Below are 16,030 nucleotides of genomic sequence, written 5' to 3'. Positions count from 1 at the left end.
TGTGTGTTTGGGGAGCGTGACACTGGCCCAGAGCTAAATCAGCCCTTTTTGTCATGGCCCACAAGTCTCCCTGCTTGACAGCACACAGGACTCAGGTTCAGACTGAGGCTTAACCCATTGAGAAACTGAGAGTGAGAGAGGCTGGAGGCAGGTGCTGCTGGAGTTCCTCATGCATTGCTGATTTCTGACAGACCAGAAATCGAATCGCTCAGACTGCAGAAAAGGAAAGGGACTTTTTGAAGGGGATACAAAAAGGGGGAAAAAAAGCTTGAACATCCTTCTTGTTTTGCTTTCAGAAGCAGACGAACCCTTCTCAAGAAAAGAGGGTCACAGAGTTAAAAGCGTTGAACAGGAAAGTGGGTACGTGAGGCTGTGAGGCTGTGATCTGCACAGGTCCACCACAGAGTCACATGATTTGGGTTTCCGCTTTGACACAGTTTTACAGCACAGCAGGGCTCACAGTCATTAAAGAGTTGCTGCAGCAGGACATGATGGTGCTTTGAGGACTACTCTACCATACACACCACCATGAATTTCAATGGACTTCAGCGCCAGGCCAGCCAAGACAATAACAATGTGGATAATACTCTGAGGAAGAAGAGTTCCCTGTGGTACCGGCGCTCACTGAGGGGAAGCGGTGAGCGGCCCCGGCAGAACACAGGCTCTCTGCCCAGAGTGCGCAAGGTGAGACAAGAAAATCAGGTGTTGAATATTTATCAATCCATTTTGTTCTGCAAGTTAGATCACTTGCATAAAAAGATTACAACTGAGGTTTTAATTTTAAAAGTTCAGCTGTGCCTTTAACTGTGTGGCACTCATATATCAGGCTACAGGTCAAAAGCTTTCCAACTATTTTAATCTTAAGTTATGTGACTCACATATGTAACACTGTGGGATCAACATGTTTACATAAAGTTTCCTGTCAAGTTTCAACCTTAAATCATTTTTATGGTTTTAAAGTGGAACTCTGCATTTCTTTTTTTGCAGCCCAAACAATCCTACTCCACATCACTTGTTGATTATTCTGACCCACAAAGGTAAATATATGAAACTACATAGGGCAGCTAATCATATTGACCAATGATATGCAATATAGTCTTATTGCATATAAACTTCTTTTTTTTTTTTTTTGCACGTCTTTTTTGCACAGGACCAGAATTGTTCTGGAGAAGCAAGACAATGAAACATTTGGTTTTGAAATTCAGGTGAGTTTTTTTTTTTTTTTTACATTTTATAATCATTGAATTGAAGTACACGTCTTTTGCTGCCATGCTTTTTAATCTCTACCTCTGGAGTTATTGGTTTCAGAAGTATTTCTTTCGTTTTGGCTTTTGTGACAAAGTCTTCTTTTTCATTGCAGACTTATGGGCTGCAGCTGAGGGACAGCTCTGCAGTAGAGATGTGCACGTTCGTGCGTAAGGTGCAGGAGGACAGCGCTGCTGAGAGTGCTGGTCTGACCGCAGGTGAACCACCCATATCCTCTACACGAATGCTTTCATACATGTGCATAGAGCCTGATCTTTTTGTATCTTTCTGTTGTACATAGGTGACAGTTATATTTCTGACAAGTGTTAAAGCTGTGATCCACCTACACACACCTGCACTGCTGCACACACACAGAAAGCCAGCTTGACTTCTTGTAATTGATGAGTTTCCTCTTTTTGCATCCTCATTTATTAAAGGCGATGTTATCATCACTATCAATGGGGTCAGCATTGAAGGATTGTCTCATGATCGTGTACTCCACCTGATAAAAGAATCAACAAACAGTCTAAAGTAAGTGACACAAAGTATCAACACTCTACACACTGTCATGGTGGGATGTAAACATATAGCAGAGGACATATTATGCATAGAAATAAAACTAAATTATACAGTTCCTTTCCTAACACTAACCTTAGACTATTCCAGATTTTACAGTTATAAAACAAGGTACAAGTTTTAAAAATTAAAATGCAATTTTTGTCTGCTTTTTTTACGGGAGCCCTGAGGGGACACTGCATTTTATTTGTTCAGTTTTCCCTTGGTGACGAATAATTTCCAGTTGTTGTCTATAGATATCGACTACTTAATCTTGTATACCCAGAGTTGCAAAACCATAAAAAAAATAAAAAAATAGGTTCAACTAACCTCATTAGTGTGGGCTGAATTGCTAGGAAATGAACCCGCTTCTATGAGAAAACAAGAGTTGTTATTTCAAGATAACGAGAAAATGTAATCATGATCATGGGTAAACCAGCTTTATCATCCCAGAAATAACAGAAACATCATTTGCGATCTTAAGAAAACAACTGGAAATTATTTGTTATCATGGAGAAATTGAGTAAATAAAATGTATGGATGCATGTCTGCTTAGGGCCTCTGTATTTTTTTTGCCATTTAATCAACAAACTAAAGCAGTGCAAAAAGCAGACATCTGTTGGTTACACAAATACACATAAAGTCAATCAGCTGCTTAAAGCACTTAAACACTAAAAGTGTTTCATGGTTATTTGTAAATTGATGTATTTTTTATTTTAGCTTTATATCTTCTCCATACCCTTTTAGGTTATTATTCTTTGTCGGCCCATTTCATGGAAGCTCAGTTGTAAAAATGAAAACATACAAAAGAGATCAGTGGAGGGAGGTGAATTTTTATGGAAGGCACTGTCCGGTTTTTTTGATGGCTGTGTTTGAAATGATGTGTTGTTATCTGATTCAGGGTGGAGACTGTAAGTGGGACTGTAGTGAAGCAGATTGAGCTGGAGAAGAAGAAGAACCTGCTTAAGGTGTGTATCTTTAAGCCTTGCCCTTGTTTGTTGTTTGCATGTTAAAACTACATAAAACACACAAACCCAGCCGGTAAGGATTACAGAGCAACATTTACATTTAAAATAGATACAAGAGGACCCTCACACAGAATACACTGAAATACTAAACTGTGAGAGTTTCTGCTCTGAATTCATAGGTAAATCTAGTTTCACTGGAAGTAAAACCCCAAATGTTTTTTGCCCATACAGCAATCGCTACGTGAGAAATTGGTGGAGCTGCAAGCGCTCGCATTACAGGAAAAACGCCTCATGCGAGGTGAGAGAGCGTGCTCAGCTGTCAAACCACAGCCCTTCCTTTCTCATAACTTGTCGTCTTTCTAAAAGCAACGCTGTTTGTGATGTGACATGAAGCATACACTTCAGATTAATACCATAAAGGAGTTCCCCAGACAATTGAACACAAGAACTGCTGACGAACTTCCTGCCTCAATTTTGATATGCAAATTATTTTTGTTTTGTTTCCAGGTAACATGAACAGCAGCAGCCTCCAGCTCTCAATGGACTGCTCGGCCATTCTGAGCTCCCCCACAGGCCGCTTTGGCCGTCGCTTTTCCAGTGACAGCAGCTTCAGGAGTGTGATGACGGATGACAGTGTGTTTGAGGACCTGAGCTCTCCCAGCCCCTGCAGTGCAGCAAGCACCGCAAACGACGGCTGCTTCTTCTCCAGAGATTTCCCCACACTGGGCAGCTCCACCAGGTCGTCGTCCAACTCCAGCCACCATCACTATCATCAAACCCTCTGTCGCTCCAGCAGCTCCAGTTTGGCGTCCAGCAGCAGCTCGCTCTCGCCCCCCTGGGAGGAAACAAGGATATCCTCCTTGTTTGGTACCCTTCCCCGCAAAGGCAGGAAAGCAAGTGTACGCAAACACATCTTTAAGTTGATCCCTGGACTCCAGCGATCAGTTGAAGAGGATGAGCCAAATACTCAGTGACATGTTGCTCAAATGCTTTGTTTTCTACTTGGTACTCTGGACTGACAAGGTTTCTCATGCTTCAAACAAGTTGAAGAAAGAAAAAGACTCCTCATGAAGTGCTTCACCACACTTAAATGTTTTAACTCTGCTGAGCCGTTTCAAGCCTTAGAAAACAAGTGTTTGTATTATTGGACATTGTTGCACCCTTGTCAAAGAGGACCCTGTTCCTTTAAGGTGAACCTGGCTCACTGGAGGGCTTTGGCTTTCTGCAGGTTAAAATCATTATAAATATGTAAAATGATTATCTTTTCAACAAGCATTTGACTGAATGTAGCCTGTGGGCAAAGATATATGTAGGTTAGGTATGATTGATGAGGTTATGTATGTCGCAAGCATGGATATGAAACTGAATGACTGCGATCAGCATTAATGAATTCAGGGTGGACGGATGTACTGTAGCTGTATTCATGTAGCACTTTGAAATGTAAAATGAGATTATTATGACCCTAAAATAAAAAATACCTTTTCAGTTACCAAGATGTATAAATAGTAAAAAAAAAAAAAAGCTTTTCTGTCACGTTGAAGGTAGAACCAAAACCAAACCGTCTCTCAGTTTAGAAGGCTTCAGCTCATAACAGGATGTGGGTACGAGAGGTACTACTGAACTGTTTTAATTTCCAAAATTACTCTCACGATGTGTAGCACTTATTTACTGTGTACACAGATTCTTAATTTAAAGAAATGCAACTTTGTGTAGAGAATGTCATTTTGTTTAAATGTGAAAACGTTTTAAAAGCATAATAAACTCATGAAGTCTTTTAACCCACACATGCTTTCCTTCAGTAACCACATAGAAATGCAGACTGAACACATAGAAGTAGAAGTGCTGCACGGTCTTTGTAGCCATCACAAGCAAACTGCAACTGTCTTTTTTTAGTTGATGGCACACAGGACTCAGGCACACACTGAGGCTTAACCCATTGAGAAACTGAGAGTGAGAGAGGCTGCAGACACTGGCTGCTGGAGGGGCATTGTAGTTAATAAAAAATATAAGGGACACTTTTTGTGCAGAATTAAAATGGCCTGATTTTAAATGGCAAATGAAAAACAGCATATTTTTTTCTATTTGTTCCTTCACAGGATGAATCAGTGATGTACACTCAATTATAAGTTGCAGATTCAACCAGATAGGGTGACCTTTAAGCTTAATGATGCAGGTATTAGACATAATTTAATAAAAAGAGGCAAATAATATGCATAACAGTTGACAATCTAAAACGTGAGAATTGAAAGCCTACATGTTTCCTGTAATAAGTCTCACTTCTTTGGTTTCCTGCTGATTCTACTAAAGAAGGAGAAAGAGAGCTCACATTACAGTAAATTAAACCCTGTTGTACTTGATGGTTAATATTCATAAGAATGATGATGCTCGTGTCATTTTAAGCAGACAAAACAAGAATGAGATGAGTTTAAAAAAAGGTAACTAGTTGATTTTTAAAGTCTGCTATCAGGAAGGAGATGAAAAGGTTCAATGGGTTCATAAAACATCAGTTATGAAAACAGAGTTGTGGTGAAAGGCAGTTGTGGAAAGAGATTCACATCATTTACTGAGCAAATATCAACCATGGGCGCTACCAGTTTTTCCAAAAACCTTGTACTAATATTAGTTGACAGGCACTTCAAAGCTGCATATTATTAATGTAATGTTTGTGGTAGAGTTTTCCTGAATTAGGTTGGTTTGTCTAATGCTTCCAAACAAAAGAGTCAGACCTCACCCGAGGGTCCAAAGCTGACCAAGCAGCAATCCCAGGTGTGAAAAATGAAGCCAACAATGACAAAACAAAAAGTGCAGTTCCTCAAGTGTCCAATTGAGGCAAGCCATAACGGAGCGAGTCAATCCCAATGACATGTCCAGTTAAAATGACCAACTTTACAGTTGAATTATACATTTTTACAGTCAGGTGCAAAATACTGTTTGGGTCTCTAATAGCTAATTTCTCCATTCAAGATATCATCCTCAGCTTAATCTGTGAATGAACTTGACATCCCAGCCATGTCAATGTGGATGGCTTCTTGTATGAGATTTTTTCTTACTGTATATTATGTTGAACATATGCTCTCCCTGCGGAGATGTGCTGTGGTTAGAAGTCATTTTGCTACGTTCCACCGGCTCTTTTAGCTTATTTGTTATCTCCTCTTCAGCCCCAGACTCTCATCCAAAACAAAAGGTCATTACTGGTGTCAAAAAACAAACATGGCAGCTGACAAATGACAAATCAAATAATTTGAAGCTTAAAGACTGCGGCACAAAAAAAGCAGAATGGATGACATCACTATGGTGCTGCTGTTTGGTGAAATATATATATATATATTTTTTTTTAAATTCTTTTTTCTAATTAAATGCATTTTTTTGTTAAATACTGAAGAGTTCCAGTGGATTTTCATTAAAATCAAACCATGTAAGAAGTTGAGACGAGAATTATTTTTTGGGTGACTCTTTAGAACTCGTGATAAAGTGCCAAAACTGTCCAAAAAGGCTTTGATCCACTGGTTTGATACTGAAGGCTTATCCCATGTATTTAACGTTAAACCTTAATTTAAATAAAAGAGTATCTTCGGCTTTGAGGAAACTGAAGGGAAGAACATTGTGAAATGTTGTGCAATGGAATAAAGATTCATAAAATTCAAAGTACCCCAAAACTGTACAAAGTAAATGTACCTACATTTCACAGAATGCATGCAAAGAACCGCTGTGCTTATGGTTTGTGTTGAACATGTTGTAGTTATATTAGCATTTCAGGTGCCTTACTTAAGATGTTAAGTTCTTTTTATCCACTTATAACATACGACATAATATGGCTAAGCTTTCAGCACATGTGAAAGAGTCTGTGCAGGAGGTGCAGAGTGACCTATAGGGGAATGTTAATCCAGACTCTAAACCTTACAGAATGAAGGTGGTCACCCAGCAGAGATTATTTAAGAGTACAATCTCTATATATTCAGATGCCAGAGACAAAGAGTCTCTGTTAGGAGCACAACACAACCCCTGTTCTTCTGTCTTTTGACACGTACACAGACTTACATGGCACAAGCGCTAGAGAGCAGGCTAGAGAGCTTCAACTTGCAGAGCAGACTGAATGCAGGATGGGGTCTTTCTTCAATCTATGACAACGCTGGATACAGAAAAGGAAGTATTTTGGAACACTGGAAAAGAAACGCGACAAAGGCAAAGTATGAGGTTGCTTAAATTTTGATTGATCAGATAATCAGCAAAAAAAAGAGAGAATTGGATGTGACAACGTTATTATCACAGGAAAAGGTTAATCTAAAAGGATGGAGATTGATGCGAGCAAAATTCCTCCAAAGCCTCCGAGGCTTCCAGTAGAGGATGATGTACTTGCATCCCAGGTGCTGGAGATCTTAGGTGGGACTCCTCTGCAGAAACTTGAGGAAACTGAAGAAAGAGACGTGTGGTCGATGGAGGAGGGGGATGATTCTGTGTTCTACAGTGATGAAGAACAACCTCATGAGGACGTTCAAGCAAAAACATCTGGTGGAATTTCAGCCGAGTCAAAAAAAGTTGTCAACAGTGTGGCAGCTGATGAACTTACCGCACAGAGGGAGGAGGGTCCAGCTGAAGAATCCACTGTCAGCAGAGAGGAGATGGAGAAGGAAATGAGTCCACAGGTCAGTCTGACAGGGGACAGAGACAAAGAGCTCCAGTCTGATGGAAACTCAGAGAAGTTTGAGAGCTCATGTGAAGACTCCCAGCAACCAAACTGCACAATTGCAGACATGCAAACACAGCCTGGGGTTAATACATCAGCAGAAAAAGGTAAGAAGAATCTACTTTTTAAGTATAAAAGAGATTGAGGGGATGTTTTGTTAACAGAATGCAAAATGTATCTCCTCTTCTTTCTCTCTCCTAGAAAATCTCCAAGTTGAGAAGGAAGTTGTTCTAAAGGCACAGACGGCAAACCTTGAACCTTTTGATGTTACTAATGAGACTAATAAAAAGCTGAATGGGGAGACACAAGTCCCAGAGCAGATGTGTAGAGCCGAAGTCCCGCTGTTGAGCGATGCGCAGCAGATTCAGACAGACCAGAGGCCAGAAAAGGACCTTAACTTCCATGTTCCTGCGGGGTTTCATCAAAACTCCAACCCGGGCCACGCCTCCCTGCCGCACCCAAAGAAATCCGCTCAACAGAAATCCTTCGACCATCTCACTTCCTCCAAATACAGCACGGTGTCTTACCGCAGGATCAGCAAGGGCAACACACGCAAAAAGATCGAGGAGTTTGAGTACATGATGATGAATTTGTAAGATTAGTGCTTCAAAGCCTTTTTCAGGACACGATCAATTTCAACTACTAAAATATTCTGAAGCTGTTTGCATTGTAATATGTGATTGGAGAACAATGTCATACAGCCATATTTAATATTTTTCATTTGATGCTTTTAGGATGAACCCATCTGATGTAAGCCAGGTTATTTGAGCAGCAGATTAAAGAAATAAGAAGCCCGGAGCTTTTATAATCCTACTGCCTATAATAACTAAGCTTCCATAAGGTATTAGAGCTTCAGTATGTTAAACTCTTGAGTGAGGCACCAAGCAGTGAATCCTTAAAGCGGAGGTATTTTCAAGTGATTAACTACTTATATGTGTTCATGATTTCTGTATATGAATGAAATAAAAAAAAGAAAAAGACTCATGCTATTAAATCTTTGTTTTCATCGTTTTATTTGGAGTTTCATTAGAAAATGAAGACTCGTCTATGTGTGGTTGAAGAGTTTGATAAGAGTTAGAAAATCATCAAATCACAGCACAGGTTTATGGAGTGTTTTTTGAACCAACACTTCCCTCTAGTGACAAGAAGGATTTCATACAACAGGACAGTTTTCAGAGCCAAAACCTTCACCTTAATAAGACCGTTTTATAAAAGCAGAGTAGTAACTGTTCACCATACAACAAAAATAGAAGACATCCAGAAAATAAAAATGTCTCACTGAAAAAAAAAAAAGGAAGGTGTGTATCACTTTTTTTTTTTTTTTTTTTTTTTTACAAATCAATCAGTTTGACATCACATGCACTCATTATGAAGTCCCAGCACAAAACAAAAACAAAAAGGCACTCTCTATCTTTGGCAGAGAAATGATTCATTCTCTTTGACGTTTACTTGTAGTCCTTTGGTTTGTCCCCCTCATGCCAGCATAGAGCGTCTTCTCGAAAATGAACTATCTCCAGCAAAACAAGAAAAGATGCTCGCTTTCTCTTAGGCGTTCAAAATGAGTTCAAAATGTTAAAGTCAGTCCATGCTGATATGATAAAAGGACATTGGAAACATTGCACAGCCCCACTCCCTCTGCTTCACACTAAGCGTATGTGTTTCCCCCGCCTCCTCCGGACAGCGGTGTGTCTTCTTGTAGTGTCTGAGTGTCACCACTTTCTGTTCACTCTCAGTCTTATCAATTAGTATTGTAGTGTGTGAACTGCCACTTCTGGAAGAGGTTGCTGGGTTCACACGAGTTGAGTTGGAAAGTGTCCCCCTTTGGACTGGCCTCCAGGCACATGTGGAGGGAAATGAACTCTGCTATGAGGTGCTCCCCCTTCACACACACACACACACAACAGGAAACACAATCAGAGAACAAAGCTTTGAAAACACTCCCAAAATCTACTACATCTGTTCTAAACTGGATGTGCTTGACTATCATTATTCTCTTAATCAATTTTAAGATGTTATTAAATATGTCTTATGGAGACTAAGAACACTAAAATGACAGTTTACAAAGAAAAGAACAACCGAGAAGGCACACAGAGAAAACTACAAACCAAAGGTCGACCTACCAGAGCCGACTTGGAGGATTTGTGAAACCAGCGGAGTTCAGGCTTGTTGTCGTCACAGGGTTGTAAAACAGAGCCGTTGTCATTGAATTGGGCTGCTATGCATTGATCCTGGTGGCGGACTTGCTTCGTCCAGGTGTAGTTAAAGTGCTGACTCTGAAGACCAGAGAGAAGAGAAGAGTGAGGAGGATGTAATTATGCTCCAATAAAACTGAAAGATTTGGATAGATGGCTCAGTGAAGCTGCTCTGAAAACAAAAAAAGACTAAATTTAGAAACTTTTGGTCTCGTCTTTGACTCCACCCGTGTTTATCCTGCCCTGGGTCGTGATTGCAGTTACCCTGATCTAGGTCTATTCCTGGATATTTTTGTTATGACTACCCATAATTACAGGCCAAAATCCCTCAGTATGTGCATACTTTAAGAGAAATGTAAGAAATATGCTTTTTTCTGCTGCTAAATGCTCTGTTAAATCAATCAGACACCTACCTGCTTGCTTAGATCACATGTGTCAAACAACAGAGAGCCACCCTGTAGAGAGAGGCATTTTCTTAAGCCCCGATTCAAGACCTACAGACAGAGAAAAAAAAAGATGATCAAGATTTTACAGAGGTGAATCAACAGCTCTACAAACATGACTGCTCATTTAAAGCTGCATTGAAAAAGGGCTTTGTTGCTGTTCTTATTTTCCTTCTACGAATGTTTACAGATAGCTTTCAGGGGCTTCAATGAACAAACATCGTTTGTTCTTGAGGAGCACAATCACAGCCTCTGTTTGGGTTTGTTAAGAGGTTCTCAGCAGAAACAACAGAAGCTTCATGGGAGAGAAAACATCACAAAACTTTCATTTTAAATGAGATTTTTTTAAGGAAATATAAAGAAAAATGTATCTCTCTACATACCAGGCCCTCAGCTTTCGCTAAGGGAGCGTCCATATCTGGATACACGTTATCCAGGTACCACTTGAAGCTCTTGCAATTGAGCCTCTTCCTCAGTTCAATCTGCTCGGTGAGATTTCCGATATCGACCACCTTTTTATCCAGCAGGTGGTTGTAACCGTGTCCATAGAAAAGGTCTTTGTACTCATCCAGCCAGACCTCCGCCACCCTGGCCAAGTTACGCTCCACAGTCTTCTGCCTGTTTTTTGGGAATTTGTAGGGATTCTTTCCACGGAAGATGTGTCCCACTCGAGAGCAGGGGATGATTTCAATTTCCCCTCCGCACATCCAGATCTATGTATAAAGAGACACGTACGATGAAGAGTAACATGATGAAAGTTTCCTTAACATCAATAGCATGAGTAGTTATAATGTATGAATTATATAAGTGACATACCTTAAATGAGATCTCCATGTTCTCCCCTCCCCACACATCCAGGCCAGGATCATAAGCACCCAGCTCATAGAAGTACTTTTTGTCTATGGAGAAAAGCCCTCCAGCCATAACTGGACATCTGTAACATCACATGAAAATTAATTAAAATGCAGGAAAAAAAAAAGGATTATAAATATATATATCATCGGAATCAGAATCAGATTTATTGTCCAGGTATGCTTACACACACAAGGAATTTAACTTGGGTGAACTGTGCTCTCTTATGTACAGGTACAACATTAAATATCAACAATAAACATCATAAGAAAAGACTAATATTTACATGACTAAATATGAAACAGTGCAGTGGTGAATAGTGCAAAAGATGCTGAAGTAACATGATAATAAGTAAAATGCACTTATGTGACAGATGGGTCAATTAACATGTCAATTACAGTATTTACATATTTACATATATATTTAGTCACCTGATGGGATCTGCGATAGTCATGTTATTCTTCTTGATGTACTCCTCTGGTAAGGCGCTCCAGCCAAACACCAGAGGCCATCTGAAGATACCTCTTTGGAAGTTGTCAACCAGCATATAACTGAGGAGAAAGAGCATGAATACAGTATGAGACACGATCACAACAACATGATGTGTTCACATAGAGCCGTGCATTTGTCACCTCATGTCCTTATCACTGATGACTTCAATAACTGGACAGGGCACCTTCCTGCGATCCAGATACACTCTCTCCAGCAGCGGCTCCAGCCAGCCCACGTTACATTCGACGTGGGAGTCGAGGAAGGTTAGGACCTCACCTGTGTTAGAGGAAAGCAAACATCCTGCTGCAGTTAAACAAATAAGACACATGTGCATGGCATCAATGCAACCCTTATAGGGAGCAGTTGTTTGTTCATGTAACTAACATTCATTGTTCTATATTGTTGCTCTCACTTTTCAGTCCTGTGTTAATGAGACAATGACTCGTTTTTTCACTTGTTTGCACAATTCAATTATAATAACGCCCGAATTTCCCCTCTGGGGATCAAAAAAGTACTATCCCATCCTATCCTATCCTAAACTTGCAAAAACTTGTCTAGTTGCAAGAGAGAGTAAGTCTCAGACTTTCTGCACATTTGATCCATATAAGATGCTTATTCTTGAAATGTCTTTACACACTCATTCTATTCTGCACAGCTTTTTGTAAGAACAAGAGCTATAAAAACAAGTCCTGTAAATACTTTTTTTTTTTTTTTTTAACTCTGCCTCCATTCATGTCATAACAATAGGCATTATCCTATATGACAATGAGTTAAGAGCTTGTGAAACAAGACTATCCACACATTACAGGAGTGTTGGAATCTTGCATAACTCAGCAACTCAAACACATTTATATACCGGCTACAATTTGAATAATAGGTGTACATGACTCATTAGGAGGGGTCACATAAACCAAGAGCAGCTTTTAAAAGTAAGCACACAGACATATTTGTGTTTTCATTGCAACAATGATTATTACAAAGTCTGAGCACATGATCCGACACGTTAATGTGAAACCTGTGGCTGTATTAATCGTATCTTTTGTGTGGAACATGCCTCCTCATCCATGTGTCCATTACCTTTGTACACATATTTCAGTACAAATCAGACATTTAGAACATTTATGGAAAAAAATAAAAAACTTGGAGTGCTTACCTTTGGCTGCAGCCGCTCCGGCCAGCCTGGCCCTGATCAGGCCCTGTCGCTCCTTCAGGCGAATGATTCGCACTTTAGGGAACTGGGACATGTACTTATCCAGCTTCTCCTTCAGATACTCTGTTGAAACAAAGTCATACTTGTGATTAATAAGCAAAAATGCACTGTTTTAAGATAAAGTGCATTTAATGTGAGTTTAAAAGAGTAGGAATCAAATAATGATGATGTGTGATGATATGTCCAGTTATATAATAATACTTCATCAGTTCAATAGCTGAGGACTGTTTCATTGGGTCTATGGAAATATGTTTTAGTATTGCCTGAGTAGTAACAACAAACTCCAGCAGAGAAATAACAAATATTTGTTTGAGGTAAATATAGACAGAGTTCATGTTGAAGCATTTTGTTTGCAGAGGAGAACTTTCAGGATCATAACCAACTGTAAAAATGTATTTCCTTGTTCAATCAGTATATCAGATCTTGTTGTCAAAGTCTTAAATCTTAAAGAAACACATTTTATGGGCAAATCTCAAACACTTTTCTGTCATCAAGCAGTTAAAAAATATAGAAGATTGAGCACAGGTTGCACAGATCTTTCTTTAAGTTTCTTGCTACATGCTGGCCTATACATTTCATACTAATAACCAGAAAGGACTGTATCAAGGTGAGCACGCCTTTATGTGTCATGATGTCACTGCAGAAGATCCAAAAAGGGAACTCTGATAGTTTAGCCCTACTGCTGAGTCTGAGTTTGTCAGGCTGTGGGAAAACATTCATGGTAACATTCTCTAACATTTACCTCTGGTGCTGAAGTCATCCACTAGAATGATCTCTGTCAAGAGGTGAGGTGGAGATCTGTTCAGCACACTGTGCACAGAGCGGAGGAGCGTGGACCACACTTCATCCACAAAACAGAAAATCACACTGGTGGACGGCAAGTCGTTGTGGACGAGATTCTGTGCGCACCTGGTCAAAAAAAAAAACAGCAGCGAAAAACACAAATTCAGCCTCGTATTCAAAGCAAGTTTGAGGGACGAAAAGGTGCAGAAGAAGACTCACATCTCAGGTCGGGTGTCTGGGATCGCTCGGTCCAGCGGGATCTTGTCACTCAGGTAAACATTAAAATGTCCTTCATCCCATCTCCTCCTCACCTCAGAGTTTTCATTACTGGCAACATTCACTGCCACGCCGAATTGGCCCACTGCACGGGCATTTCTGGGAACATCAGTCGCATCCAGAGAGAGCACTTTGTGGACGCCGGACTTTTTGACAGCAATGATTTGTTTTTTGGAATCCTTTCCTACTTGGATCTTGATTGTAGGTTTTGGAGTTTCCTTCGCTGCCTTATGAGCCTCTTTATCCTCCGCTTTCATTCTGACCTCCTTCCCTTTTGGATCCTTGTTTGGAGGTTTAGATGTTGCTTTAACAGGCTGTGACTTCTCCGTCTGATGCTGACTCACATCGGTACCATTCTTAATCTTGGGTTCATCTTTGACTTTTTCGTTTTTCTTTGAATCAGCTTTGTTCACGGGGATTTTTACGACAACTTCATCTTTTACGGGTGCCTTCTTTGTGGTTGTTAGAGGGGCATGATTATTTTCCTGAACACCATGTGGCACTTTGTGTATATTTGACTCTACTACTTTATTAGAATCATCCAGGACTTGGCTTTTTTCTAGTTTTGCCCCATTTAGATCCAGGTTTACAGCTTTCTTCTTTGCAAGATCACCCTGCTTTGGTTTAACTTTTTCTTTCTGTTCAGAAGCAATACGTTTAGGGTTGTCCTTCTTTAGTGGAGCATCTCCTTTGTGCTGCAAAGAGTCAGGGTTTTTACCCCCCAACATTTGGTCCTGTATCTTGCCCCCTGGTCTGTACACATGGGCTAGTTTGATGCTTGAATTGAGTGGTCCTTTCCCAGCCTGTGGAGAAGCCAAGTCCACCCTCTGAATTGGGTGTTTAAAGCCTCTTTTCATCAGCTGTGTCACTCTGTACTGCTGTCTGAAAAGCTGCCTCTCTTTTATCACTTGTTCCTTCAGCAGCTGACTGTTCACGTCGTTTAGTGATATGCGAAGTGCAGCCATGTCAAACAGCAGCCAGATGATAGAGGCAATGAACACAAACGCGAGTACCCTCCCACTACCTCTCAAGTATCTCCTAACCTTCATCATTCTCACGCTTTTTTTTTTTTTTAATTTAAATCCTCGTGAAACTTCAAACAATGTCAAAGTATCCTGTCGTCACACAGCTGGCCACTTATGGGTGGAAGGAAAACTTTTCTTTTCCTTGGAGAAGTTAGCTGCCTGCGTGGCATGCTGGGGTTGTCAGTCAGAAATACAGCTGTAGCCCACCACACAAAGGTTACAATGTAAAGTTATTTCCCCCTACCGACCGTGTATCTCCCGTCATCTCCAAACACCCGAGGACATCCTGTTTCAACCGCAACATTCTTCACAGAAACTTCTCTGGAGTTGTTGTTGGTTACTTCGATGGAAATCCTCGTCACTACTTTCACTGACACACGGATTTGTACGAGGACGTAGAAACCAACTTCCACCTTGTCAGTAAACTCTGATTGGGCAGATTAACAGGGAAGTGTCGGCCTACACGGAGATAAACAAGTTAGCCGGAGTTAGATAGAAAGGTACAAGAAGTTCAGAGGTAACCTTCAAAATAAAGTTTGTTTGGGAAGAAATGTATGAGTTAGGCTACAAGGAAGGACACATAGGCCTACTACTCCATATTCACATGGCTACCCCCTTGATAGATCTTTGGAAATAGGCTATTAAATTATTAAAATATGTTGCCTCGAAGTTTTTGTTTTTGAGCCATTTGAATGATCTATAAACCCTGTAGATACCATAAGAAAAAAAAATCCAAAACAGAGAGTGCCAGATTAGCTATTTATTGGACCTTGAGGTGTTTCTTTAACTAAGTTTTTTTTTTAATTTCACAGCTGTAAGAAAGAAGATGGGTAAGAAAAAATGAAAGAAAATAAAAGGAGAAATTTGGAATATGATTTCACAAGTTGCAATTGTGAAATAATAATAATAAAAAAAAGTTAAAAAACACCTCAAGGTCCAATAAATAGCGAATCTGGCGCTCTCTGTTTTGGATTGGCTCGACCTTAATACCCAGGGAAGTTAATATGGATAACAAAAAAGGAAATAAGAGACACTGCTTTATCAAATTATATATATTATATATATAGACTATTTCTTTAGTCAAAATGATCTTTTGAACAATTAGCCTACACTATTGCTTTAAATCGATGTTTGGCCCTCAACAGGTTAACATATTTTTCCTTTCATTTAAAATGTTTAGCCCACAACAACCGAGCAAGTTATAAAGCTTATCATTGAAAACTCTTTTACGAGAAGTTTACTTTGTAGGTCCCAACCGGAAGAGATTTTCCTAAGGCAGCTTTGTAGCTTCGTGTTCACATTAGA

The 16,030-nt window shown here is 39.9% G+C and overlaps 3 protein-coding genes across 3 annotated transcripts; 2 read left to right on the top strand and 1 right to left on the bottom strand.

The window, feature by feature from the left end:
- The first annotated feature begins 174 nt into the window (after positions 1 to 174).
- cytip (cytohesin 1 interacting protein) lies at positions 175 to 4,546 on the top strand. The gene is made up of 8 exons (XM_061054333.1): positions 175 to 684; positions 988 to 1,037; positions 1,151 to 1,205; positions 1,361 to 1,463; positions 1,683 to 1,776; positions 2,702 to 2,768; positions 3,000 to 3,066; positions 3,276 to 4,546. The coding sequence occupies exons 1-8, from the start codon at positions 529 to 531 to the stop codon at positions 3,740 to 3,742; spliced, it is 1,059 nt and encodes a 352-aa protein (XP_060910316.1). The 5' UTR covers positions 175 to 528; the 3' UTR covers positions 3,743 to 4,546.
- A 2,209-nt stretch (positions 4,547 to 6,755) lies between these two features.
- On the top strand, positions 6,756 to 8,428 carry LOC132987335 (uncharacterized). The gene is made up of 2 exons (XM_061054334.1): positions 6,756 to 7,559; positions 7,654 to 8,428. Exons 1-2 carry the CDS (start codon positions 7,058 to 7,060, stop codon positions 8,046 to 8,048), a joined length of 897 nt encoding a protein of 298 aa, XP_060910317.1. The 5' UTR covers positions 6,756 to 7,057; the 3' UTR covers positions 8,049 to 8,428.
- An 18-nt stretch (positions 8,429 to 8,446) lies between these two features.
- Positions 8,447 to 15,181, bottom strand: LOC132987333 (polypeptide N-acetylgalactosaminyltransferase 5). Its single transcript, XM_061054331.1, has 10 exons — positions 13,644 to 15,181; positions 13,384 to 13,550; positions 12,585 to 12,704; positions 11,572 to 11,707; positions 11,371 to 11,490; positions 10,904 to 11,021; positions 10,471 to 10,800; positions 10,058 to 10,138; positions 9,573 to 9,725; positions 8,447 to 9,331 (listed from the first exon to the last, which is right to left on the bottom strand). Exons 1-10 carry the CDS (start codon positions 14,750 to 14,752, stop codon positions 9,191 to 9,193), a joined length of 2,475 nt encoding a protein of 824 aa, XP_060910314.1. The 5' UTR covers positions 14,753 to 15,181; the 3' UTR covers positions 8,447 to 9,190.
- Between the last annotated feature and the right edge of the window lie 849 nt (positions 15,182 to 16,030).

This window comes from Labrus mixtus, chromosome 13 (genome assembly GCF_963584025.1).
Source record: "Labrus mixtus chromosome 13, fLabMix1.1, whole genome shotgun sequence".
Taxonomy (NCBI): Eukaryota; Metazoa; Chordata; class Actinopteri; order Labriformes; family Labridae; genus Labrus; species Labrus mixtus.
The sequence above is the reverse complement of the archived record's forward strand: the minus strand, read 5'-3'. Positions and strand labels throughout refer to the sequence as shown.

Bases quoted from the DNA above. Each gene is read 5' to 3' on its own strand.
- cytip (XM_061054333.1), top strand. From the start codon at position 529: ATGAATTTCAATGGACTTCAGCGCCAGGCCAGCCAAGACAATAACAAT. The intron at 1,464-1,682 runs GTGAACCACCCA...CATTTATTAAAG, and splicing joins GAGTGCTGGTCTGACCGCAG to GCGATGTTATCATCACTATC. The intron at 1,777-2,701 runs GTAAGTGACACA...TATCTGATTCAG, and splicing joins GAATCAACAAACAGTCTAAA to GGTGGAGACTGTAAGTGGGA.
- LOC132987335 (XM_061054334.1), top strand. From the start codon at position 7,058: ATGGAGATTGATGCGAGCAAAATTCCTCCAAAGCCTCCGAGGCTTCCA. The intron at 7,560-7,653 runs GTAAGAAGAATC...TCTCTCTCCTAG, and splicing joins TAATACATCAGCAGAAAAAG to AAAATCTCCAAGTTGAGAAG.
- LOC132987333 (XM_061054331.1), bottom strand. From the start codon at position 14,752: ATGATGAAGGTTAGGAGATACTTGAGAGGTAGTGGGAGGGTACTCGCG. The intron at 12,705-13,383 runs GTAAATGTTAGA...TTGTTTCAACAG, and splicing joins GGATGACTTCAGCACCAGAG to AGTATCTGAAGGAGAAGCTG. The intron at 11,491-11,571 runs GTGACAAATGCA...CTTTCTCCTCAG, and splicing joins ATCAGTGATAAGGACATGAG to TTATATGCTGGTTGACAACT.